The 27,490-nt window shown below is 50.3% G+C and overlaps 1 protein-coding gene across 9 annotated transcripts in view; it reads left to right on the top strand.

Moving 5' to 3' along the window:
- Window positions 1-27,490, top strand: part of Fgfr1 (fibroblast growth factor receptor 1) — a 58,175-nt gene that overhangs the window by 10,787 nt on the left and 19,898 nt on the right. For all 9 annotated transcript variants that reach the window (XM_042262846.2, XM_076553795.1, XM_006982948.4 and 6 more), the window contains exon 2: window positions 2,420-2,598. In XM_042262846.2, the coding sequence (XP_042118780.1) occupies window positions 2,508-2,598 (91 nt within the window). In that variant the 5' untranslated portion in view covers window positions 2,420-2,507. The remainder of the gene's footprint in view (window positions 1-2,419; window positions 2,599-27,490) is intronic.

The raw sequence follows: 27,490 nt of genomic DNA, 5'->3' as shown, positions 1-27,490 counted from the left end.
CAACCCCTGTGAAGGTAGAAGGAGAGAGCCTACATCATGGAGTCGTCCTCTGACAATTTTGCATGTGTGCTGTGACAGACACAGTCACGCCCTCACATGCACGCATGCAACAGTCTTAAAGAAAACATTTAAAATGTCAAAAAATTAGCCGGGCGGTGGTGGCGCACACCTTTGATCCCAGCACTCCGGAGGCAGAGCCAGGCGGATCTCTGTGAGTTCGAGGCCAGCCTGGTCTACAGAGTGAGTTCCAGGACAGGCAGAGCTACACAGAGAAACCCTATCTCGGAAAAAAACAAAATAAGATAAAATATCAAAAATAAATCGCCATCATAAACCCGAGAATCGCCAAGGGCTTTAGCTAGGGCTACAAGTCAGTTATGCCTGACTGTGTGGAGGGCCTCATCCCTCACCACTCATGGCTGTCAGCCATCAGCCATCACCCTCCGACCTCAGGTAGCTGGACCCTCCTCCCAGTGTCCTGCTCTGTCTTTACCCTAAGTCATGGTGACACGTGTGTTCTCTGGGAGGGAGGCTGGTCAGACTGGAGGTGCCTGTGGATTCTTAACTATTTAGAGGCACAAAGAAATTCCTGGAGAGCTGGGGATGGGTCTCTGGGGGTAGAGCACTTGCTTAGCCTGTGAACGGTCTTGGATTCCATCCCTGGTTGGGGGGCGGGGGAGGCTTCTTCTAGCATCTTCTTGCATGTTGTCCGTGGAGATTTAGCAGGGTCTCCATATTCTGTGTGATCTACTTACCTCCTGTTTCTTTTTCTTTTTTCTTTCTTTTCTTATACATAGCCTTGGCTGTTCTGGAACTCACTGTGTAGAGCAGGCTGGCCTTGAACTCAGAAAGGTGTGCACTGCCACCCATCATGCCTTCTGTTTCTTGACTTGTTCCCCGACTCTTTACCTCTCTGCTCCTCACCAGACGAATTGGTTAGTCCCGGATAGGATGAAGTCTTGTGCCTGGGGGAGTCATCAGATCCTTGTCTCTTGAAATGATTGCACAATACTTAAACTTGAGGAAGGATCTGCTCTTTTGTTTTGTTTTTTAAATTTGCACAGGACAGCAACCATCTACAAAGAGTGCATGTGTGGCTGGGATTGAGGTGGAGGGGTGGGGTCACACTGGTCCGTCTGCTTTCCTATTGGCTTATACAGGGTCTTAGACACCTTTGGGATCCTGAGCCGGAGCTCGAACTGAAGCCTGGGCCTGGGCCTGAGCTGTAGCTGCAGCCTCAGCCTTGGTGGGGCAACCGTTGGCCATGTAGCCACACATCCGATTCCCAAGCTTGGGGTGGCGACGAAAGCAAGTCTGCCTTGTAGCTGGGATTCTTCGGCATCTTCTGCTTAACCTCCCTAGCTTCAGAAGGCCCTTAATAGCCTCTCGTTGCCTTTGTATTGTGTGCCTGCATCTTAAGAGATCCGTATCTTTGTGACTGGGGTTTCTTTTGGGGGGGCGGGGTGTTGAGACAGGGTTTCTCTATGTATCCCTGCTGTCCTGGAACTTTCTGTGTAGACTGGCCTTGAACTCAGAGATCTGCCTGCCTCCGTCCCAAGTGCTGGGACTACAGGAGTGCTCCACTGCACCCAGCTTTGTGACTGGGGTCTCCTGGTGCCATTTCCATGACATCTGGGGGACTGCTTGTATGTGGTGTGGTTCTCGGACTTGGCCATGTCGACAGTAACCCACATCGCTGAAAGTCCTTGGGACCTGAAACTAACTGCACAACCCTTTTTCCAAGCCCTTGCTCACAATATGGCTTTTGGGGACTTTCATGAGGTCCGTCACTTCCTCCCATAAATGAGCGAGGCTTTTATCTGGAAGGATTTCATGGTGACAGTCCCAGCCAGCTCGGCAACTTGGTCTGTACTCAGAGCATAGTTGAGGAATTGAAGGGTGGAACCCAGCTTCCCATCACTCTAACAGCATGCCTGAGGTCATCAAGTTAGAAAGAGAAAAGGTTTTGTGGGTTTCAGTCCATGGTTGACAGGTTGCTTTGGGGCACACCTGATGGTGGGATGAAAAAGAATCTTCGGGGCTGGCTTGGGGCTGTCCACGCACTCATGGCCAGGAACAGAAAGGGCGAGGAGGGATGTGAGACTGGATTTCTCTAATCCTCTCCAAGGGCATGCATGCGCCCAACTGGCTTAAAACCTCCCATGAGAGTCTATCTCTTAAAGAGCTCATCACCTTCCCCAAAGTGCCCCCATTGGGGGACAAACGACATTATAAACTTAAGCCCGTTACCTCTGATTCGATGTTGGGATAGGTTCGATTCCCTTTGCACCTTAAAAAGCACTTAGTTATTTCAAGCATCCTCTGGGCAGGTTGACCATGGGCACGATACCCTTTCTTCTTTTCCTTGCCCTCCCCCCCCCCCCCCGACTTCTATCACAGCTGCTGTTTCTTTCCCCAGAGACAGCTTGAGAAGGCGGATCAAGCTCAAGGTGGAGTACCCATGGAGGTGTGGAGCCTTGTCACCGACCTCTAAGCGCAGCACTGGGATGTGGAGCTGGAGGTGCCTCCTCTTCTGGGCTGTGCTGGTCACAGCCGCACTCTGCATGGCCAGGCCAGCCCCGACCTTGCCTGAACAAGGTAAGACACCAGGCTGAGGGTCAACTGGACCCCTGAGCTGAGGGAACAGAGGGGGGATGGGGGCTGCTGGGAAGATGCCCTCCTTGGAGGAGCAAAGGGCTCCTTTCCGGTTGGGGAAATGCCTAGAACACCTGGGTTGATTTGGGCTTGGTTATACATATATGAAAGGGCTTGTCGGAGGATACGTTTATGGTTTTGTTTTTGTTTTTCTGGGGAAACAATGTAATTAGGTCTTTAACTCGGGTGGTCATAAAAAGGGGAGGGTTGCGGTGGGGAAGAGTGTCATGAATATAGATTTAGAGGCGATATTCTAGCATAAGAAGAACTTGATAACTGGCCTCTGGCTTCCAGAAAGCTGTTCCGGAGATGCATCTTCTTATGGGGTGAGCAGTCATGAACACATGCCTTTTCGGACTCTGTCACCCAGTTCTTGTTTGGGGGTTTGATGAACAGTGTGCTTTGGAGGTGGCCTGTTTGGGGGACTTGGAGGAGACTGAGAGCCAGGAGGCATGATGGGGCACGGGAGCCTTATGAGGCCCCCCTGGCCTGTGGCATGTTCTAAGTCCCCAAGGGGTGGTTCCTGCTCGTAAGATACCTGATGGCTTCTGAGGGAGCTGGAGGAGAAACGTTAGGATGTCTCTGCTGTCAACAGGCAGTGTGGCTTGAGAGTTAGGGGCTGGTCACAGAGAAGGCTGGCACAGAGTGGGTCACAGACTTCGGAGTGCACATGACAATCGCGGCCATGTTGACAGGGCTGTCCTTTGAAGCTGTCAGGGACCTGTTTAATGACCAGTGGGGGAGCCTGTGTGTACAGACGGCGGTGAGACAGGGCCAGGGAAGAGTGTGAGACTTTCTGGATGGTACCGTGGCTGAAACAGGAATGCTGTTCTGGGTTGCAGTCAGTAGCAGAACCAAAGACATAAATGAGTCAAAGCAAGGGAGAAGAACCTCCCCACCTACAGGGAGGTTATTGTCAAGCGGTGCAGAGGCAATAAATAGGAAGCGGACTGTATTTATTTATTGAAGACTTATTGATATTGGTGAAATTATTAAGGCCACTGCATGTAGTTAAAAGGAAGATTTATTTAGTGGGTGACTTACAAATGAAGGGATAGGTAGATTGCGGGGGGGGGGGGGGGGGGTCTGGGGAAGGTGTATCGCAGTCCAGCGGTGTTCTCTGGAGAACTCTGCTCGGTCAACCTCCACCACGGTCCAGGGTCCCGGAACAGAGAGAGCGCTGGCCCATCTGGATCTCGGGTCTCCAGACACCTCCCTTGGCCCCGCCTTGTAGGCGTGACAGTTGCCGAGGCCTCAATGGGGGTTGGAACTTCCAGATCAAAGCAGGAATGGCTACCCACTACATATTTATTTTTATTTTATGTACTTGAGTCTTCTGCCTGCACGCATATACGTGGGCTACATGTGTCCTTGGTGCCCGCAGAGACCAGAAGAGGACTCATGGATCCCCTGGAACTAGGGTTAAGAATGATTGTGAGCTGCCATGTGGGTGCTGGGAACCCACTTCCCTCTGCAAGGGCAGCCAGTGCTCGTAACTGCTGAGCCGTCTCTCCAGCCCCTACCCAACCGTAGTTAAGCTACGCGCACAGTGGAGTTGTAAGAGAATGCAATGGGAAAGCCATGCACAGAACTGAGGTGCGTCTAGAAAGTCGGGGTCCTCCTGCCCACGAGGGTACATGCCTTTCTTTAATCCCAATACTACTTGGAGGCAGATCTGTGACTCTGAGGCCGGTTTGGCCTGTATGGCCAGCCGGTTCTACATAGTGAGATTCTGTCTCAAAAGAAAAAAGAAAATAGGGATCTTTTATCTTTTTGTCTTTTGACATAGGAGCTTGCTGGGTAGCCGTGGCTGGCCTCATGACTCTCGTGTCACAGCCTTCTGAGTGCTGGGATTACAGGTGTTTACCCTGTTAATCTTACCTTAGGGTAGGTACCAAGGTACAGGTCCCCAAAGGGGTTAATAAAGGGCATTGAAGGTAGAGCAGAATGAGCAAGCTATGAGGTCAGGAGGCTTAAGAAGTGTGGACAACGGTATTGCTCCCTGAGTAAGTAACTGTGGAAAGTAACCCCTGGAAAAACTGGATTCGGCCGGCATTCGGAAGGCTTGCATCTCGCTGAGGAACTCAGTATACTGAGGTGATCCTTGCTGAGGAATTGGAAGTTTACGGACACGATCCGGTTTTCAGAACACTGGTTTGCATTCTGCGACAAATCATTAAAATGGAAATAATACCGAAGGCTTCGGCGTCGTAGTACAGATAAAACACTTCCATGTAAAGTGGGAGTTGCTATTTTTGCATCTGCCACTGTTATCCCGCAGACAAGATAGAAGGTTGTGTTAAATGTCAGTCAGAGGGAATGAGACTGGGATCCAGGGATAGTAATGGCATTCTAGAAATAGACTCCATGGGTGGTTGGCTGCCAACTCCTCTTCTACCCACTACGCCTTCCCTTTCCTCTTCTCCTTTTCACCCTCCTCCTCAGCCTCTACCTCCTCCTCCTCCTCAGCCTCTACCTCTTCCTCCTCCTTTCTCAGATAAACTCTTTGCAGCCCAAGAAAGGAAAGCAAGCAGCTCAGATCTTGTCCCAGGCACTTGCAGGCAGGCAGGCAGTTTTCTGGAAGGTCTTCACATGAGGAGTTTGAGAAGTGGAGGGGAAGGATCATCGAAGCCGCTGAGTCGACCCAGCGTAGGAAAGGAAGCAGAGGCCAGGCAGCCGAGGCGGTTGGAGCTAGGGACGGAAGGTCGTTGTTTGTTCGTTTTTTTTCTTTGCAACATACGGTTTCTCGGTGTAGCCCTGGCTGTTCTGAAACTCGCTCTGTAGACCAGGCTGGCCTCAAGAGATCCGCCTGCCTCTGTCTCCCGAGTGCTGAGATTAAAGGCGTGCGCCACCACTGCCTGGTACAGAAATGGTTCTTGGAATAGAAGGAGGAGTCGGAGAAGTCGGGGAGGACTCCTGGGCTGTGCAGTAGTCAGGGCTGAAGTCAGCTCATTGGAGTATAATTTATGTAGTATAAGATGTGCCAGTTTTAGACAGGCAACTCAATGTGTTTTCATAAGTGCTACACTATCCTAGGTAACTACCACCCCGCTCAAGAGATCGTTCATCAGTTTGTCATTCTAAAAGCGTTTCCCATGCTCCTTGCGGGTCTCTGACTTGCCTCCTGTTACCATACATTAGTTTTGCTTGTTCTAGGATTTCATGTAATGAGTAAAATTTTATAGTGACTATGAATCTATTCACCTGTGACGCCCACATGGGTCATTCATTGTATTATTTCATTTCTCTTCTTATTTCCTTTGTGACAGAATCTCACTGGGTAGCTCTGGCTGTCCTGGAACTTACTTACGTAGACCAGGCTGGCTTGGACCGCACAGAGATCCACCTGCCTCAGCCTCCGAATGCTGGGATTAAAAGCTTATGCCACCACACCCTGCTCCTGGGAGGGGGGGGGTGGGAAAGAGGGGGCGCTTTTTGTCAGAACATGAGAACCACCTTAACTGTGATGTCACAGGAATAGTGTCTTCCCTGCTGTGCTGTGTAAACTCTTTTGGAACACAGACATGCAGCATATTGTAGTCTTGGCCGTGCTGATGATTAAGTAATGCTGCTATTGTCTTCAAAAACAATTGCAGTCTATGTGAAAAAGATTGGTTCCGAAGTTGAAAACAAACCATCCCAAACCTTGCTTCCACTGAGAGCTTTGGGAAGGCTTTGTGGGGAGCGGGGAGAGGAGCTGGCAGCCCCGCCCCTGACCAAAGGCAATCCTGGCAGGCTCTGCGAACGCCCCTGGGGGACCTGGGAGGCCTGCAGTTTCTGGCTGTCCTTGCGAAGTTGATTTAATAAGGGTTCCAGGAAAACCAGCCTCTCCCCCTCTCCTTCCTTCTCCCGTGCGCCGTATTACCAGAGTCTAAGTTTGTTTCAGATGGGGCTTTGAGGTTTGTGGGTAAAATGAAACCGGGATGCAGGCCCAGGGGCAGAATACCCTCTTTCAAAAGATAAGAACCACTTTAGGAGATTGGAGCTCGAGGAAGCCTGTTTCCGTGTGTTTTTCTCTGAGAGCAGGACATGGGGGGGTGTCAGTGAGAGGCTGGGTCCAAAACTTTGCAAGGCCACTTGTGGTGTTTGGGAGTTGGTGGCCGGCCTTTCCTTCCCTTTTTCCTGAGCACCCCTAGAAGGAGCCGAGAGTGGGGAGACCTCTAGTTTTGAGACACTTTGCCTTCATCCACGGAAACCTGCAACTCATAAGCGGTTTTAATGGCTGCGGCTTTACAGCTCCCCCCCACCCACTCAGATTTGAGGAGCCTGGTGGCGGCTTGCAGGGAGGAGAGGTTACGTTTAATGGAAAAGCTGCTGGGCTCTGTTAGCTGGCTGCAGGCCGCCTGTGTCCCACAAAGCGGGGCTTTGTCCTTGTTCTGCAGAAACCTGTGCCTATGGGGAGAGGCAGAGGCTGCCAGAATCTGCCGTCCACCCCCCCACACACCGCCCTCCCCCCCCTCCCAGGTCTCAGTCGTAGTTCCCTGGTAGCCCCCCTCCCACGCCCACCCCACCAGGGGTCCTGAGCTGCCTTTGGTCCTAGAGGGTGTCCATTTCAGCCGAGCCGCCCGCCCCGGGAGCCTAGCTGGGTATCAGAGTGTTTCACTGATGGGCACGCTACTGTGGTCCGGCTACTTTTTTAGCCTGTTGGTGTGGACTGGGGAACAGTGTCACATAGCTGGCCTGGGACACGTCGGGGAGTACACCCCGACTGCACCCCACCCCCAGTAAAGTTTCTTGTGAAAAGACCGTGTTTGTTTCTAACTCACACTCTCACACTGGATGGTAGAGGATCTCAGGAGGCGAGGGGGGATTATATGAAGCAAAAGGTGTTGACTGACCCCCTCATCCCCCCCACCTACACACACACACACACACACACACACACAACACACTCCCTCCCCCCCTCAATGGAGGGTGCAAGCCTTAGGTCTGTGAAGTCTGAGGTGTGCCCTAAGCTGAAGGACCTACCTTGTCACACACACACACACACACACACACACACACACACACACACACACACACACACCTCGTCGCACCCCCCTCTCCCCTGAGGTGGGTGCCAGTGCCTCTGAAAGGTGCTTGCTTGCTCTCGGAGGCCGGTGGGTGGTGGCAGGGCCCGGCTAGGCCTGTGGGAGAATGTGAGGGCACTCACGTGGCCTGCTCAGCAGCAAGGCCCCGGGGCAGCAGAGCCGCTCAAGGCTGTGTTCTTGGCTCAAGCTCCTACATTGCTACACCATTAGCCTCACTGATTTTCCACTCCGGCTTTGCCAGCCGCTCCCCGAAGTCAGGGAGGAGGAGGAGAATTTCTCAGGGGAGAAAGAACAAATGGTTGTCCTCCGCAGGAGGAGGACTTGCCCGGTCGGTCGCTAGTGGGGGCTGGGGAGGGAGCCCTCACAGAGAATCAAGCCAGGGTTCTGTCACCTGGTGTCTGGGACTCGGACTACCTGTGGGGAGGGCAGAACCGGAGGGAGCTGGATTCTGCAGGAGTGTGCATGCACAGAGTGGGTCAGCAGGGCCTCCGCCAGGGGCAAGGCCTGTCAACCAGGAGCAGGATGGCTCTGGGCTGTCATGGGTAGCCTCGGAGATGGAGATGCAGCGGTGTTATCTGGGGAATCATTATCCAAGAGGTGAGGGCCGGGTCAGAGAGCCTGGCCAGCGGCTAGGTCCTGTTTTCACAGGGCCTCATTCCTCCGGGCTATTGGAAAGTCTGGTTTCCTTCCCCTGGGCAACACCTTTACTTCCCTCTTCCCGGGAGCCTGGAAATGAGACGACTCTTTGTCCTCTGACCGGGAGAGGAGACCCAGCTGCTCTCTCTCCTTGGCTTTTTGCTCAGCTGCCCTCTGCTTCTAGAGGATGGCCATACCCAGACTCCTCTCCGAGACTGTTTTTTTGTTTTGTTTTGTTTTGCCTGCCTATCCTACCCCATCCCTCTTCTCTGGCTTTCAAGTAAGTTAGCTGAAAAGTTAACTGCCTTCCCTGGGCTCCTCAGGGCCCCGGGGGCAAACTCCAAGTCATTCCCTTAGGCTCTCAACCTGTGGGTCGTGACCCCGACAGGGTTTGCATATCAGATGTTTACATTAAGATCCATAACCGTAGCAGAAATTAAAGTTATGAAGTAACAACGAAATTATTTTATGGTTGGGGGGGGTCACCCCAACATGAGGAACTGTGTTCAAGGGTCACAGCGTTAGGAAGGGTGAGAAGCCCTGCCTTGGGGGAACCTTTTGGCGTCTGGACGGCCTCTGACTTTCATTTCGCTGTCTGTCCACTTAAGGTGTGACTAGTAAGGGACAAAAACGGTCTCCTGGGCCCTCGTCATGGCTCTGCCACCAGTAAGTAGAGCTGGAGGGGGTTGCCCCTGATCCGGGCTTTGGCCAAACACCAGTGTCTCTTTTCTCCTTCCCACAATTCCCACACGGTCCCTGCTCTCTCCCTACTGAGCAGGGTCCTTGTCCCCCCGAGTTGCTGGGCTGCTGCTGAGCCCCCCGGGGATGGCCTGTGTAAGGGAGGTGATGTCGGGGCAGCGGCCGGCCTTCCGGGTTAGCCCGAAAGCAGCTGTTCCCCAGCCCCTGGCCGCGGAGGCAGAGTGGGTGAGAGGACCTGGCAGTTCAGCAGAATGTAGGCTCGCGGCCTGTGAGCCGGCGGAGAGAACGTCGGCGCCGACATTTCAGATGGTTAATGAGCAAAGAAAATTGGGGCCCAGATCTGACCGTTTCCTCAGTGTTCTCTGCAGGGACTGCTAGACTGGATATTACCGGTGCATTCCTTCACTGATTCCCGTCCATCTGTCCAAATGTGTCCCCGTTCCCCCCGTGAATGTAGCATGCACCTTATACATGACCATTGCTTATCCAGCGCCCTGAATGTGAAATGCCCCCATGTCCCCCCACTTTTTATAACTCCTTCATGGTAGGTACTTAATTCTTCTCTTGAGATTTAGTTTGGGTTTACACTAGATTTTCTTTAAAAGGTCACCTCTTTCTCAAGGTTTCTTTTGTTTCCACATCACTACATTTTTATTTTATGTGTGTGGGTGTTTACTCTGTGCATGCGGTACCTGTGGGGGCCAGAAAAGGAGTCATCCCCTAGAACTGAAGTTACAGATGGCTGTGAGCCACCGTGTCCGTGCCTGGAATTGAACCTGGGTCCTCGGCAAAAGCAACAAGTGCTCTTAACCACTGAGCCTCCCGCTAGCCCCGTGACTCCAAGTTATGGATGACTCCTAGGCCTTCCTTTTTCATTTTGTAGTTGAATGCTTGCTTTATTCTGCTGTACAGTTTATTTTTTTTATTTATTTTCCTTTTTGACATGTCATCCCCACCCCACCCCACCCTAGTGCCCAGGGCTTCATGTATACTAAGTAAAAGATCCTACTTATTCCATTAGAACAAAGATCTGCGCAGTTGAAAAGAATGTCTTTACTAATTGTTTTTGAAGGGGGTGGGTGTCTCATGTCACCCAGACTGATCTTGAACTCAGTATGTAGCAAAGACTGATCCTGCTTTCACCTTCTGAGTACCGTGATTACAGATTCGGGCCACCATCAGTCTTGAAGAGCATTGTTTGGTTGGGTTTGATTTGGTTTTTCAAGGCAGGGTTCTTCTGTGTAGCAGCCCTGGTTGTCCTGGAACTCACTCTATAGATCAGGCTGGCCTCGAACTCACAGAGATCCACCTGCCTCTGCCTCCCGAATGCTGGGATTAAAGGCGTGCGCCACCATGCCTGGCTAAGAACATTGTTTTGATGGGATGTGGCACACATCTTTAATTCTAGCACTCAGAAAGGCAGAGGCAGGTGTATTTCTATGAGTTCGGGGCCAGCCTGGTCTAGGACAGCCAGGACTGCATAGGGAGACCTTGTTTCAAAATACAAAACCAACAAATTAAAATTTAAAAAAGTAAAAACAGCTGGGCACTGGTGGCACAAGCCTTTAATGCTAGCACTAGGGAGGCAGAGGCAGGTGGATCTCAGTGAGTTCGAGGCCAGTCTGATCTACAGAATGAGTTCCAGGACAGCCAGGGCTACACAATGAAACCCTGTCTCAAAAAAACCAATCAATCAATCAATAAAGGAATGAATGAATAAATAAATAAAAACAAGAAAACCTCTAAAACATTATTATGTAGTTTATTCAGAAACTACAGAACTATCTACAGAGTGAGTTCCAGGACAGGCAGGGATACACAGAGAAACCCTGTCTTGAGAAATCAAAACAAAAGAATTGTGGGGAGTGGGTGGGGGCTGAAGGAGGGTGCTGGGTGCACATGTGGTCCTGTGTGCATGCACTGGGGCGGAGAGGCCAGGGGTCTTCTCTGGGTGTCTCCCTCATTTTGAGACAGGGTCTGTCCGTTGAACCTAAAGCTTACCACTGATTAGGCTAAACTGGCTAGCCAGCAAGTCCCAGGGGTCCTCCTGTCCACCTTCCCAGTGAGGGTGGGGTGGGGGGCACAGCAGCTTTTCACAGATGAGTGTTGGGGATCAGAGCTTATGTGGCAAACACTTGGGCTTGAGTATCTCATCAATCTTTTAAAAAAAAAAATTTGATTGCATGGCTCTGTCACAATACACCTCAGAAGGAGTACCGGTAAGATTCTTTTAAGATAAGATTCAATGCTGCTTTGTGGCATCTTCACACTTTGCACACTTAGGTTTTTGTGTCTTTATGATGATCTCATTCAGTCCCATAATTAGAGGGGTATATTGAGGTAGTTAGACATTTGGTGAAGGGGAGACGGGATTCCAAGGGAGGCCTTACTACAGTTTTGCTTAATTTCAGTCTTGTATTGTGCCGTATCCTCGCATCAAACACTGACTTCACCTTTCTTTGAGATACCTGCCTTGTGTTGATTGACATTCTGACGTCATTCAGACCGCCCTTAAACTAGTAATCCCACTGCCTCAGCCTCCCCCATATTAGCATGACAGATACCCCCATTAGTTCAATAGGACAGTTCATTGCTTTCTGCAAGGTTTTTCATCAATCACAGGTCTGTGAGGTGCCCTAAAGAAAGTAATTCCAGCATCCGTAGAACATACTTGCCTTTCACATACTAATGTAGAGACTTCAAACTTGGGGAGGGTACAGTCGGGTCCCCAAAGTGTCAGCCAGCAGAGTAGAGGTTTCTGTATAGATCAGGCTTTTTAAAAGATTAAAAAAAAAATTTTTTTTTAATGTGCATGAATGTTTTTGCCTGAGTGTATGTAAGTGTACCACATGCATGCCTGGTGCCCTTGGAGACCAGAAGTCAGTGGATCCCCGGAACTGAAGTTACAAACAGTTGTTAGTGACCCTGTGATTTCTGGAAACAGAACCCAGGTCCTCTGCAAGAGTAGCCAGTGCTCCTAACTGCTGAGCCCTCTCTCTCCAGCCTTTAACCAGTGTATAAAGACTGTGTTTGGAGAGAGGGAGGCAGAGGGCTACCTATCACAGAGGACCCAGGTTCGATTCCCACAGCCGAGTGGTGACTGGCCACCCACGGTAGCTCCAGGGCCAGAGGTCCTGATGCCTCTTCTCACCTTCTAGGGCACCACACACGTGTGATACATACACACTCAGGCACACACATATACGCCGAAAATTAACAGCAAGGCAACAGCAAGGCAAGGACCAGTAACGTGACTCAGTGGGTGAATACACTTGTAGTGAAGCCTGAATACCTGAATTTAATCCCCAAGACTGATGTGATGGAAGTAGAGAACCTCAGCCATCTACGTGATCACGTGCATTGGCATGCAGGCCCCACTCCATACAGTAGCACACTGGGAAGAGAATACAGTGTGTTGAAATTAAGTAACTGTCTTTCCCGCTTTGGCACTTGGACTGACCCTGTAACCAAAAAGGAAAAGTGAACAGCCTCAGGGTCCCCCCTCATGAATGCTTGAGTGGGTGGGTCCCTTCTGTCTTCACCATGGGTCAGGCTTAGCTTTGGCCGGCGTTAACTTTTTTGTTGTTGTTCTGTTTAGTTCTGGGTTTTTTGAGACAAGGTCTCTCCATGTAGTCCTAGCTGTCCTGGAACTTGCTCAGCAGACCAGGCTGGCCTCAAACTCGCAGAGATTCTCCTGCCTCTGTCTCTGGAGTGCCGGGATTAAAAGGATGCAGCACCACACCCCACAGCATTAACTTTTAATAATAGACTTGTAGATACAATAAAGAACTCATTTAGAAAGTGATATTTGAAGCTCACATCAAATAAAGACATTAAGCCAGGTTATTTAAGGGCATCTCACGCTGCATTAAGATGGCCTTTTGCTCAGAGTAAAGGGGTAAATTGCCCATCTGTAGGTCACATCTGTTAGTGTGTATTATGGGTGAATATACAGAGATATTGATATTTATTTGCTGCCTTAATGATGTCCTGAGAAACGTATCATGAAGAGATTTTGTCATCATGGAAACAGAGTGTTCTTACAGACTTACATAGTGTATAGCTCACCACACACCTAGGTCTGCAGATAACTGGCTGGAGTCGGTTTTCTTCTACTAACTACCATGTGAGTCCCAGGGACTGAACTCAGGTCGTCAAGCCCGAAAACGTTTGATGTGTGACGGGTTACACTCCAAAGCGATGATGAAAAGTGCAGCATAGGAAAAACCGCTCGCCGCTCAAGCCTGGGGAATCACTTGCCGCTGTCTGAATTCAGTCCCCAGAACTTATGTAAAGGTAGAAGAGGCCCACGGAGTTGTCCTTTGGCTTCCACGGCACAGGGGGGCACTGTGCACATACATAATGATGATAAATCGCTTAAAAAGGTGCTTTAGCGCATCTAGCCCTACTCAGTATCATAGCTTTGGCCCACGTTAAGTGTGTTCAGCACGCTTACCCTAGCCTGAAGATGGTCACGTCATCTAACACAAAGCTGAAAGTTAGCCGTGGCGGGACGTATCTCCCTGTAATGGCCTGTAACCCTAGCTATTTGGGTGGTTGAGGCAGGGGCATTGAGTTTGAAGCCATTTAAGGTAGAGGGTGTAAGATTAGTGGCTGGGTTGCTTTAGCCTGCGTGAGGGCTCCGGGCTCAGTTTTCAGTATCTCTTCTCCCAAGCCTGTTCTATGAAAAATCGGTTGTTTGCCCTGGTGATCCTGGTCTGCTTGGGAGCCTAGCTAATGCCCAACATGGCAAAGAAAGACTGTGTGGCATGTGAGTAGCCTAGAATATGGTTAACTCTGTTTTTACTTTCTTTGTGTGTGTGTGTGTGTGTGTGTGTGTGTGTGTGTGTGTGTGTGTGTGTGTGTGTGTTGAGACAGGTTCTCATTATATAGCCCAAGCTATCTTGGAACTTACCGTGTAGATCAGGCTAGCCTCAGACTCACAGAGATGAACCTGCCTCTGCCCCCTGGCCCCCAAATGCCGGGCTTGAAGGCGAGTGTCACCACGCCTGCCTTCAACATTTCTAATCTTAAAAGGGGAAAGCTGGCCAGGCACGGTGAATCTGTCATCTTGGAACTCAGGTGAAACGTGGCCTAGAAGGGGCCCGGTGTTGGAGGTCACTGGAGGGAGACTGAGTCCTAACAGGAGGTAACTGGCCCAGAGTCACAGTGTACAGCAGTGGGGGTCTTCTAGCCCAGTCCGCCAATGGGCCTGGGACTAAGTGAATCTTAGATGGCCCTCTCTTTCCAGAGGACATTAGGATTGTTTTGCTGAGGGACGGAGTCTGTACCCCAAGAGTCCCATGGCTCTGGATTACTGTGTAGAAAGGTAGAGAGAGACCTGCTCTGTGGAGAGGCCCCCCATCCTAAGTTAGAAGCCCCAACACACACACACACACACACACACACACACACACACACACACACACACACACCCTGCTCTTTTGAGTACTGAAGCAGGAGACTGCTTGTCTTTGATGCTGTGTGTGTGATAAGTAGAGGCGGCAGGCAGAATGTTTTGTGGACAGAGGGGCTACCAATGAAGCTCCAGTCTCCATTCTGGGCATCTGTGGCCTCCATTGTCGTTCTTGCCAGATCCAAATATATGTACGCTTACGCTTACCGCGTTGATCACTGCATGTTTCTTTTCAGACAGAGTCTCTCCAGGCAGCCCTACTGTTCTGGAACTTGCTGTGTAGCCCAGGTTGGCCCTTGGACTTTTGTTAGTGTCCCTGCTTGGGTGTTGTAAGTGCTCGGCTTGCAGGGCACGGGCCACCACACCCACATTCATAGCACTGTTCAGCAGTTTCTAGAACTTTCCACCTTCCCTAATTGACACTCTGCCTGTTAACCGAGCTTTCTACATATTATGTCATTTTAAGAGGTTGTATTGTGTTTATTTTCATAATGTAAAAATAAGCATCATCATCATCATCATTATTATTATTATTATTTTAAAGGCAGGGTGTTGTGCAGTCTGACTGGCCTGGAAATTGCTGTGCAGACCCAGTTATCTGCCTGCCTCTGCCTCTAGATGCACCTACCCACGAATACTGGGATTTAAGGTGTGTGCCACCAAAAACCATCCCCTGCCCCCCCCCCTTTTTGGGATAATGTATGAATGAAACGTGAAAGTACGGATTGAGCTGGAGCCTCAAGAATGCCAAGCAAGTGCCCCAGCTGTGGGCATTTCTCCTCAGGGAGGGAAAATGGCATGATGACGCTTCGTGAGAAGGCCATTTCCCCACCCTGGAGTGGGTGGTCTAAAGTGGGGGGGGGGCTCTCTGACCTAAACCCCCCCCCAGACTCCTTGGCACAGTGCAGACAGACAGCAGGCATCAGTGACTGCGTGTAGCAAATTGTTCACTCCAGCACCATCTGTGGGGTGTTTTTTTTTTGGGGGGGGGTGCAGAAGGCACATTCCAAAACAGCTGACTCTCCTACCGAATGGATCAGCAAGTTTGGGGGACTGAACCTTTTCCTGCCCAGCTGCCGGCCTTTTCCTTCTCCAAACTGGAGCTTCCGAGCCTGCCTGGTGGGGGGGGGGGGGGGAGGGGTGGCCCGAGGAGGCGCGGGGCGCTTGGGGGCAGGGCAGTGCATTCCTTTCTTTAAGGAACCTGAGCAGACTTTAAGGTCAGGGCCTAGGGAAGAGGGGGACTTTGCTGAGTTACCTCTTCCCTGCGGAGTCCGCTTACCTCCCTCCCTTCCCTCCCCCCCCCCACGCTTAATGATCTTTCCATTACAGAACCCAGACCAGGAAGTGCATGACAGGTCGCAGCTGCAGACACTTGGCTGGGAGGCCTGGGCTCCCTGCCAGTAGTGGGAGGGTCCAAGCGACCTCCTTAGCAACAGGACCACCACCCTGTAACACGTAACACTCCCCCACCCCACCCCGCCCCCGCCTCCACCCCCGCCCCCGATGTTCTTAGGCGGTCTCTGAGTGGGTGACCGATTGTACTTTTGAAGTGGATTTAGGAAGCGCCGGGCAGTGGAGGAGGAGAACCTGGCTGGATCCACCTGCTTCCTTACCATCCTTTAGCAGTCTCCCGGCCCAACATTGAAGCGACCTAGTATGGCCGCAGAAGCTTCCTCGTGGGTGTGTTTGGTTGTGCAGGCGTGTGTTGGGGGGCGGTGTCGATGCTTACACAAACTCTTCTTTCTGATTTTGTCAGGATCCGGGCCCATGTTGTAGGTGTGTGTGTGTTTGTGTGTGTGTGTGTTCGTTCCGCATATACGGAATGGAGGAGCCTCCAAAGCATAAGGTTTTGCAAGCGCCCGGGGCCCCGGTGTGCGATCGGGGACCACTCCGGTTTTCGGCTCTCGGCCGCGCATGGCTTTTCCCGTTGAAAGCGGCTCAGGAAATGTTAGGGGACCCTGCACTGCCCCGAGGAGGAAGCTGTCACACAGGAGTTTGTCTCCACTGCCAGCTGTGCTGTTGGCTTCCTTCCCCGACTCTGCCATCGCTGCATTCTTCTGGTACCAACGGAGACCGGGTGACTCAAACTTCTGGGAGCCCTGAGCCCAGCCCGCCCTTCCTGGAGCGGCGGGGTATCCCCACCTCCCCTCTTAGCTTCTTTCTGGCCGGTGAGCTGGGAGAGAGAGGAGCAAAGTGTATTAAGGAACCAGCTGGAGGAAAGAGTACAGGAAGAGATTTTTTTTTTTTTTTTTTTGCCCCCTGCTTGGTCCAGGGTTTTATCAGCAGAGCCAGAACTTTTGCTGCGGGAAGAGGGGAGATTTGACTCCTTTGTTAATCACTTAATTACAACCCCTCCAGCTGGACAGGGCTGCAGTGGGAGACACCAGGGCCCGGGTACCATATTCTCAGTGGGGAAAATACAGGCATGATACTCCCAGGTAAAGTTGGAACCCTGACCAAGCACAGTTCTGAGGCCTGCCTTCGTCTGTTTTAAGGTTGAACCAAAAACTATTGCCCGGGGACTCCCAAGTAAGGTTCTGCCTGTGACCTCCTCCAGCCCAGCTCCTGGGGAGCTGATTTTGGGGGGGCGGGTCATGGGGTGGAGGCAAAGGCCCTACCTAGCTGCGCCTTGGGCCATCATGGGCAGCTCTGCACGAAATTACAGTGGGGAGGTGGGGACACACAAAAGGCCGAAATCTTTTTTTAATAAAAACAAAACAAAACTTCAGCCCCCAGCCCCTGGGCTCCTGAATGGCGATGGCTTCCTGTCAGGATTAGCTCGGCTGCTTGGGCATGTGTGTGCTGCCTTTCTCCTCAGGAAATACCTTTAGTAAGCCCCGGTGGAGTCCCCATGGCAACCGGAGAGGGGACCTGCTGACGGAGGCCATTCAGGCCTCCTCGGCCCTCGGCCTCTTTGTTGCTGGCTTTATTGCTGCCCCTGTGGCAGGCACCGTGGTTTGCACCATTTTGTCAGCTGAAAGTGGAGTTTTACATTTTAATGGGCTCTTCTGGCAGCAGCCCATTTGCATGCAAAATGTTCCTTCTTGCTCCTTTCCCTTTTCTATTAAAAAAACAAAACAAAACAAAACCAAAAAAAAAAAAAAAAAAAAAAACCCACCACCCCTGTCCAAACCTCCAGGTCAGGGCCCTGGTAATTGATTGGCGCTCCCGTTTCCCCTACCGCACACCTATGGTCCCCCATTTTGGCAGCCTCGTCCCTTCATCGAGGGGATTTTAGGAGTCACAGATCTCTCACGGGCTCCTTTCCTTCTCTATGCCCGGTCACTCGCAGAATGATAGTTCTCACCTGGGATTTTGCTGCGATTACATGCTCTCTCTTGGTCGGACCAGAGTAAAGTAAGTTTTCGGTTCTATTTCAAAGTCAAAATAACGTAATAAAAAACCTCTGCCGAGGGCCCCTGGAGTCCCGCAGTGCTCTTCTTAGTTCCTTTTAAGTTGCTTTCAGAGCCACCCCGAATTCCTCCCACATCCACAATTGCTCCCTCCTTTATCTCTGGGAGCTTGTGCCAAGACTGTAAACACTCCTGGACCACCATCTCCCTCATGTTACCCAGGTGCCTTTTCTCCCTTCATTTTCTTAACCCAAAAATCCCAACCAAAAGCAATGGACAGGAATGACCCTGAGACATCACTCGAAGGACCAGTCTCTGGATTTTGTGGAGGGTGGAGTCCTTTGGTGCCTAAGATGCCATTACCATTCCTGACCTTTGAGAGGGGATGAGACCCTTGCGTGGACCATTCTGGTAGTCAGGCATCAGGGCTGATTGTACAAATGAAGCCACAAACACTTTCAAGGCTGTTGTGGTGGGGGTACATTTAAAAACGGAATGAAGGCCAGGCTGAGGCAGGAGGATCTTACTTTGGACCACCCCATGCCTCATGGGGAGTTGGTACAGAGAGTGGGGGGGGGCTGTGGGGTGGGGGTGCGGGGAGGCTATCTCTAAAATGATCAAACAAGAAAGGATCTGGTTACCAGGTGTGGCAAGGCACACCTTTGACCCCAGCACTGGGGAGGCAGAGGCAGGTGGATGCCTGTGTGTGTGAGTTTCAGCCCAGCTAGGGATATATAGCGAGAGTCTTTCTTGAAGACAAAAAAAAAAAAGCAGGGCTGGTGATGTAGCTCAGTTGAACGCTTACCTAGATCGTGGGAAGCCCCATGGTCAGTCCTGAGCACCACAAGTGGGCGTGGTGGGAAATGCCTGTAATGCCAACGTTCGTCTCCAGTGTTCGGGGGAGGAGTGAGGGATGGGGTTTCTTTAACTGTAAACCCCAGGAATAATTTGAAGTGACGGAGGTGATCTGTGGCTGTTGTTAGAGAAAGACATGTAAAGATGCAAAGTCTCTAGGATGGGCAAAAAGCTAAATATAAGGTATAATGAGGAAGTGGGAGATTGGACCACGGAGGCAGGGGAGAGGAGATAATGAGAAAAACAAAACAAAAAAACTCCTCTGGATTTTGTTTGTTTTTTTCAAGGCAGGGGTTTCTCTGTGTAGCCCTGGCTTTCCTGGAACTTACTCTGTAGACCAGGCTGGCCTTGAACTCAGGAATCTACCTGCCTCTGCCTCCCAGGTGTTGGCGCTAAAGTGTGTGCCACTATGCCCAGCAACTCTGGATTCTTGAGGAGGAAATAATCTGGGGATCTCAGAACGTAAGAGCACAGGAGAGGGACTGGAGAAACGGCTCAGTGGTTAAGAGCACTGACTGCTCTTGCAGAGGACCCGGGTTCAATTCCCAGCACCCACGTGGCAGCTCACAGCTGTCTGCGACTCCAGTTCCAGGGGACCTGACACCCTCACACAGACAAACACATACATCAAATAAATAAATAAATAAATAAATAAATAAATAGAATAGAATAGAATAGAATATTGTTTTTTAAAAAAAAGAGCTGCTGTGGATATCGCTCTATATAAATAAAACACTGATGGGCAGTGACCAGACAGGAAGTATAGGCGGGACAAGGAGAGAGGAGAATTGGGGAAACAGGAAGAAGGAGGGAGAGACACTGCAGCCACCGCCAGGACAAGCAGCATGTAAAGACGCCAGTAAGCCACCAGCCATGTGGCAAGGTATAGATTTATAGAAATGGGTTAATTTAAGATATAAGAACAGTTAGCAAGAAGCCTGCCACGGCCATACAGTTTGTAAGCAATATAAGTCTCTGTGTTTACTTGGTCGGGTCTGAGCGGCTGTGGGACGGGCGGGTGACAAAGATTTGTCCTGACTGTGGGCCAGGCAGAAAAACTCCAGCCACAAAGAGCACAGGAGATAGCATTTCATAGGAGCTCTGGAGCCGGGGCATCCTCCATGACCTAATGTTCTTCTTCTGCAGTGGGTGTGGAGGTGGGGGTCAGAGGTTATCAGCTGTAAACTGTCAGTGACGGGTGAGAAGACAGGTGTCTGCTGAGCTGACTGTTCAAAGGCTGAGGGTCTCCCTGTGGCCAGGACACTGCGGTGCCTGCCTGCCTGCCGCCAGTGGGTCTTCTCTCACCATCTGTGACTTTGCAAGAACGCTCGCGACCTCCGCTTCTTTTGAGTGGGGGAGCAGCAACTCAGATAACATGCTCCTCGCGAGTAAGCATGTTTTATAAAGTGCAGTGCCCAAAAGGGCATTGTTAGTAGGAGGTGCACCTGCCACGGGGATACACCCCATCCCCAGACCTGCTCAACTGAAGGGGTCCTTCACGTTAAGAGCGTTGTTGTTGTTGTTTTGTTTTGTTTTTTTGCTTTGTTTGTTTTGAGATGGGCTCTCAGTATGTAGCCCTGGCTGCCTTTAAAGGCACAGAGATCTGCTTGACTCTGCCTCCTGAGTACTGGGATTCACGTTGTTCGCCTCCATACTCAACAAGGTAAAAGCATCCTTGTTTTGTTTTGTTTTTTCAAGACAGGGCTTCTCTGTGTAGCCCTGGCTGTCCTGGAACTTGCTCTGTAGACCAGGCTGGCCTTGAACTCAGATCCTCAAGTGCTACCACTGCCCGGCTGATAAGGCATTCTTGTGGTATTGTTATGAGGTGAGTTGTGGATTTAAGGAGATCGTGGGAGAGAAGGAGAATAAGCCCAGAGTAGCCAATTTTAGAATCTCTTGCAAGAAGGTAGGGGGACATCAGGGACCATAAAAGGCATCAGTGTTTTGCCCCATAAGGGCTTTGCAGTCTCTAAAATTTAGTCAAGGATTATAAAGACATGGTGAGACTGAGTTGTATGTGGGAACTCGTGTTTATCCCAGCACTCAGGCAGAGGCAGGTCACTGTGAGCTTCATGATCAGTGTAAGACCAGCCTGGACCATTCTGTCTCAACAGCAACAAAAACCCAAAGCAAATCAAAAGACACAGCAAAGTCAACAAAAGGTGAGCTGGAGCATGGCAGGCGTGTGTTCTGAAGAGCCAGGGCACTTGGGTTTGAATCCCAGCTCTACCGTTGACTACCCAGGTGGATTGCCCTAAATGAACCCTGCACCTCCGTACACCTCCATTTCCCCTCTCTGCCATGAGGATTGTAATGGTACCTATTTCGAGGGGTTGCTGTGGGGGGTTGATGAGGTAACACAGGATGACAGCTGTACGTGGCATATAATAAGCTCCACGGCCATACAACAGAGAGAACACAATGGTTGTGGGATAGTTGTACGCCGTGTGAAAATGTACTGCTGTGGGCTGGAAAGATGGCTCAGAGGTTAAGAGCACCGACTGCTCTTCCAGAGGTCCTGAGTTCAATTCCCAGCAACCACATGGTGGCTCACAACCATCTGTAATGAGATCTGGCACCCTCCTCTGTATACATAATAAATAAAAAATATTTTAAAAAAATTCAAAAAAAAATGTACTGCTGTGATTGGTGTAATAAAGAGCTGAATGGCCAATAGCTAGGCAGGAGGGGATAGGCGGGACTTGTCGGAGAGAGAGGAATCTAGAGAAGGAATCAAGGCGTGCAGGGATTTCGCCAGAGACTCTGAAGAAGTCAGACATACACAGTAAAGAACAGAGGTGACCAAGCCATGTGGCAGAAGGTAGATTAATAGAGACAGGTTAATTTAAGTTAGAAGAGGAGCTCGTTGGGAAAAGGCCTAAGCTAAGGCCAAGCTTTCATAATTAATATCAAGTCTCGGGATTGGTATCAGGAGCTGATAGCCCCACACAAGAAAGTCCAGCGACACACCGTGAACTCCGTAAGCCTGCTTGCGGATGATATGGTGGTTTGGAGAAGAGCGTGGCCCTGTTGTGTGTGGGTATCTCGTGTACACAGTGATGGAAAGCTTCACACAGGGCGTATGGCAAAGTGTTTTGCAAATATGTTGTCTGTCTTTTGTTGGAGTCACGTGAAGATGTAGGGTTTGGGCATGGCATTGCCTTCAACCCAAGTTTTGGGTTTTTTGTTTGTTTTGTTTTTTGTTTTCAGTTTTTCGAGATAGGGTTTCTCTGTGTAGCTTTGGCACCTGTCCTGGAACTCACTCTGCAGCCCAGGCTGGCCTCGAACTCACAGAGATCCGCCTGCCTCTGCCTCTCAAGTGCTGGGATTAAAGGCGTGCGCCACCACCGCCCGGCTAAAGGTTTTTTTGTTTTTGTTTGTTTTGTTTTGTTTTGTTTTGTTTTGTTTTTCGAGACAGGGTTTCTCTGTGTAGTTTTGGTGCCTGTCCTGGATCTCTGTCTATAGACCAGGCTGGCCTCGAACTCACAGAGATCCACCTGTCTCTGCCACGCAAGTGCTGGGGTTAAAGGCATGCACCCGGCCCAAGTTGGTTTTTAATGGAACCAGGGCTGGGGAAGGATGTGGTACATTTTTTATATATTTTAAAAATTGCATTTATTTATTTTTAATGTTGTGAGCGTGTGTGTGTGTGTGTGTGTGTGTGTGTGTGTGTGTGTGTGTGTGTGCTTGCACATGTACGCCACAGTGCACGTGTGGTGGTCAGAAGACAGCTTGTAGGAGGAGTCCATTGTCTCCATCACTCAAGTCCTGGAGGAAGAACTCCAGTCAGACTTAGAGCAAGTTTTCTTACCAAGTGAGCCATCTTGCCAGCTCAGGAAGTGACATTTTAACATGGAATGCTTTTCCGGCTCTGTTTGTTCATGCGGCGGAGCGGCCGGTGTTTACGGTCTCCACAGACAGGTGTGTCCCTAGGGGATCTCTTTAATGGCTGTCTTCTATTGACCGCTGTACAGGCTGCAGTGTAATAAGATTGATATGGATTTGGGCCTCAGGGCTTCATTTCCCACTTACATAGATAGGGCTCATGTCAGAAAAACGGATTTAGAGTCCAGAGATCTGATCAACATACTCGGGCCAGAATTACCTGCTAAGTGACTGGGACATTTCTGGCCAGCTCTGCCATAAGCAAAAATGCCACCCCTCTTGGCTTGTTGGGAAGTGAGTGAGTGACATGGCCAAAATACTTGAGGTACAAATAGGAAGGGGGGCGGTGGGGTTTCGTTCCCATTAATCAACGTAAAAGCACTGTGAGGAAGATCTCCTTCCCGTGCCCTTGCCCTTTGCAGCCAGTTTCTTGAAAATTGCTGAAGTGTGGTCCTCCCCTCTCCTCCTAGAGAAGCAGGGTGGGACCGGCACATCCCTCCCCTTCCTCTTGGGGAGCGCTGGTCCAGCCCGTTTCCCTTGCCCTTCATCTGCATCAAGCCTGCCTCAAGCAGGGGTCAGCAGCCAAGTATGAAAACCTCTCCTCCTCTTTCCCTCCCGGCCTCCCCTCCTTCCTTCCTCCTCTCTTCTCACTTCTGGATCTTCCTCTTCAGCTTCCCTGTTGCTGGGACACCTGACGTTTTAGACGTTTGTACACACAGGCTTTAGGATTCAGGGCTGCAACTTGAGCTGTCTTGAGGATGCTCACAGCAAGCTCTGTCTGACCTGCCCACTCCAGCACACACAGTTTGTCTGTCTGTCTGTCTGTCTGTCTGTCTGTCTGTCTGTCTGTCTCTGCAGCTTACTTTTTAACCCGCAGACACATTTGTGAACATTATTTGTTGACTCATCGTCAGACATTATCAGCCGCACATCAGATCTCTGACAACCCAGACGTCATAGGCCGCCAGACACAGTGCCCTGTCTCATCTTTCAGGGTGAGAGACATGAAGCAAAGGTCGGACTCGACATTTCCTCACAGCATCCCCACCCATTGTACACACTGAGGAATGACTTTGTATTTGATTCTTAAAAGTTGTTTTTTTGGCTGGGCGGTAGTGGCGCATGCCTTTAATTCCAGCACTTGGGAGGCCAAGGCAGGTGGATTTCTGTGAGTTCAAGGTCAGCCTGGGCTACAGAGTAAGTTCCCAGAAAGATGCAAAGCTACTGTCTCAAAAAACCAACCAAAAAAAAAAAAGAGAAGGAAGAAAGGAAGAAAAGAAAAAGAAAAACATGGGTTTTTTTGTTTTTTAAAGACTTATTTATTTTTATTTTTTATCGGTATGTGTATTTTGCCCGTGTGCATTCCTGCGCACCACATATATACCTGGTGTCTGAAGAGGCCAGAAAAGGGCATTGGATCTTCTGGAACTGGCACTTAGAGGTGATTGTGAGCTGTGGGTGTTGGGAATCAAACCTGGGTCCTCTGGAAGAGCAGCCAGTGCTCTTAACCTCTGAGCCATTGCTCAGCCCCCTTTAAAATGTTTTCAGTCAGCCTGGAAGGACACACCTTTAATCTCTGTGCTTAGAAGCAGAGACAGGCAGACCTCGTATGAAGCTCACAGCTACGTAGTGAGTTTCAGGCCAGACAGGACTACATAGTGAGACCCTGTCTCAAAAAAAAATTTTTTTAAAGACATTTATGTTTGTTTGTTTATTGTATATATGTTAAGATCAGAGGACATGGGTTGGAGAGGTGGCTCGGAGGTTAAGAGCACTGGCTGTTCTTCCAGAAGTCCTGAGTTCAATTCCCAGCAACCTCGTGGTGGCTCACAACCATCTGTAATGAGATCCGGTGCCTTCTTCAAGCATGCAGGCATACGTGCAGACAGAACACTGTATATATAATAAATAAATAAATCTTTAAAAAAAAAAAGATCGGAGGACAACTTTCAGGAGTTGGCTCTCTTTTCCCACCCTGTGGGTTCTAAGGGTCAAGTTGTCTTTACCCTGATCCATCTGGCTGCCTGGTTGGTCCTGTACTCAAGGTCACATTCTCCAAGAATTGGAATGTTGATTTCCAGTGGCTGAGCCATCAAATGGCCTCCTGTTCTTCATTCTTCGTAGCCAGTTTAATAAAAGTAGCAGGTAGCTGGTCTCTCGTTGACTGATACACCTGCTCCATGTAACTCTAGACCATTGGTCTTGACTGAAAATGTCCAGCTCAGAGGAAGCAAAAGAACGACAGGTACCTCTTGTCACAGGAAGACATGAGTGTGGGCCACACAACTTTTAAACGCCATGGCTTGTTAGTGAGCAATTTGCCACCTTACCTAGGAACTGGGTCAAGGTCAGGACCCCTCTATGGGACAGTAACACAGGTAAGAGTCCAATTGGTCACCTTTCTGTCACCGCCCACAATAAGTGGCTTCATCTCTGTTTTGTGAATGGAGAGCTAACATATCTAAGGCCCTGCTGTCAACTAGAAAGGCCACGAATATTTTACAGGCTCTTGGCTGATTTATGAGTCTGCTAAAAGACCCATTTCTGTGTTCCTGCTGTTAAGTGATAGGAAAGCATTTGCTTTCTAGTTCTTAGGAGATGCTTTGGGCACTTGTCATCGCTGAGAGACAGTCCTTCCCAGTGCCTTCCAGCTGTCACTGGGATGTGACAAACCATACCCCAGAACACTATTCGGCCATTAAAAAGAAAGACATAGAAGCCGGGCGGTGGTGGCGCACGCCTTTAGTTTCAGCACTCGGGAGGCAGAGCCAGGCGGATCTCTGTGAGTTCGAGGCCAGCCTGGTCTCCAAAGCGAGTTCCAGGAACGGCACAAAACTGCACAGAGAAACCCTGTCTCGAAAAACCAAAAAAAAAGACATAGAATGGGATGTGGTAGCACACGCCTTTAACCAGCACTCTGGAGGCAGAGGCCAGCCTGGTCTACAGAGCCAGTTCCAGGACAGCCAGGGCTACACAAGGAAGCTCTGTCCCTAAAAACAAAACAAATGGAAGGAAGGACGGACGGACGGACAGACAGACTGAGACAAAAACTATGGCATCCAAGAACCTTGCCCACATGACACGTGATCTCTGTGAGTTCGAGGCCCAGCTTGGTCTCCTTAGTGAATGAATTCCAGGACAGCTAGGGCTCTAGAAAGGCCAACCAGGAGTCACTTATGGATTTTCTTGTGGCAGGGAGATAAAATAGTCTAAAATTAGATTTTTGGAATGGTTTTCTAACTCTGTCTTCCATGTCTGTGGGTTTCTGTTTGCTGATTCCATCAACTATGGATGGAGAAAATTTGGACAACATTTTGTTGTTTGTATTGAATATGTATGAAAACGTAACCACTGTCGTGGACTAAACGCTGCTGGGATGTTTCTGGTGGTAGACTTTGACTAATCTGAGTCAGGAGAACGCAAGAGGTTATGTCTGCTGTCAGCAGAAGTCGGATTTCCGTGCAGGGGAGATGCAGCTGTACCGAGGCACAGCCAGGTCTGGGTGCCAGGCAGGGACGAGGTTGGGTTAGAGCAGGGAAGACAGGATCGGGAGGAGCCTCGGAGGCCAAGAGGGTTTGGGTCTTACTTTCCATCCAGGGTTCGATTCTGGTGCGGACAGCTGTAGGAGACTGTGTAAACCAGAGTGTGGCGATGGGGAGAGTGTGAACTTGACCGAGGTTATCCCAGGATGGCTCTAGGAAGGGGAAGAGGTAACCTGGAAACAAGAAAGCTGCTTCCTGGAGGTTTTGTAGAGCCCAGAGATGAGTTTCTTTTCCTAGCTGGAAGTTAGGGCCATGCAAAAGAGCAAATCCCTGGCTCCTTTCCCTTGGGAGGGAGCGATGCCTGTCTTTTTTTTTTTTAAATCCCCCTTTTGCCAAGTTTCTTTGGGAACTACTCTTTGTCTCCGGGACCTGTGTGAGTAGGCTGTTTGATGCCTGAGTCTGAGAATTCCAGTTCACTGCCGACCAATGGCCGGTGCCGCTCGTAAGCAGCAAAATATTTAATCAGTGAGATCACTTGAGGGAGAAAGAGATGGGATCAATAAGAGGAACGCTTGCTGTTTTCCTTCAGGGTCAAGGCCAAGCTGTTTTTCTTCTCTTGGCAAAGCCCTAGACCATTAGAAACGGAAGGGATGGTCCACCACAGCTATTTTCAATCAGCCACGTGTTCTGCTCTTCGCCGCCGTGGTGCACCCCTTGACCAGACTCACAGAAATAAACATGTGTTCGCCTGCTGGTACCCAGACCCTTTAAAGTAGTTTGTTTCCTTTGTTGATGGCCCAGTATTTAGGGGAGAGTCCTCAGGCTGATAAACAACAATGTGTGAGTGAGCTCCTTGGAAGAAAAACAGTGCTCACCCGCGCATGCGCGCCCGCCCGCCCGCCATGTACCTAAGGTTTCTAGTACAAGTCAGAAAGAGTCATTCAAATGAGACGTGAGGAGCTGGAGGGGCGGATGGCTCACTGGGTGACTAAGGTCAGAGGCTCCCCCTTGGGTTCCCACCACCGGTGTCACGTGACTCACCACTGGCTCTGACTCCCGACTTGAGGTGATCTGAAGCCGCTGGCCCCCATGGAGACCCACACTCACATGCACACGCCCACAAACAGACGCGAACACACACACACATAGTTAAAAACGAAACATCTGAAACAGAGAGAGAGGAGGAGCAGTGTTGTAGCTCAGCAGCAGCAGCGTTTGCCTAACACGCTGCTCCAAGCACGGGGTTTCACCCCCAACACTGCAGAAGAGTGGGGGTGGGGGAGTCGGATGTGGTGGGGCCAGTGGTTGGGGCTGGAGAGATGGCTCAGTGGTTAAGAGCACTGACTGCTCTTCCAGAGGACCTGGGTTCAAGTCCCAGCACCCACACAGCAGCTAACTCAAGTCTGTAACTCTAGAGCTGACATCCTCACACAGGCATACATGCAGCAAAACACCAATGCAAATGAAATAAAAATAAAT

The sequence above is a fragment of the Peromyscus maniculatus genome, chromosome 17 (assembly GCF_049852395.1).
Source record: "Peromyscus maniculatus bairdii isolate BWxNUB_F1_BW_parent chromosome 17, HU_Pman_BW_mat_3.1, whole genome shotgun sequence".
NCBI classification, from domain to species: Eukaryota; Metazoa; Chordata; class Mammalia; order Rodentia; family Cricetidae; genus Peromyscus; species Peromyscus maniculatus.
The sequence above is the reverse complement of the archived record's forward strand: the minus strand, read 5'-3'. Positions and strand labels throughout refer to the sequence as shown.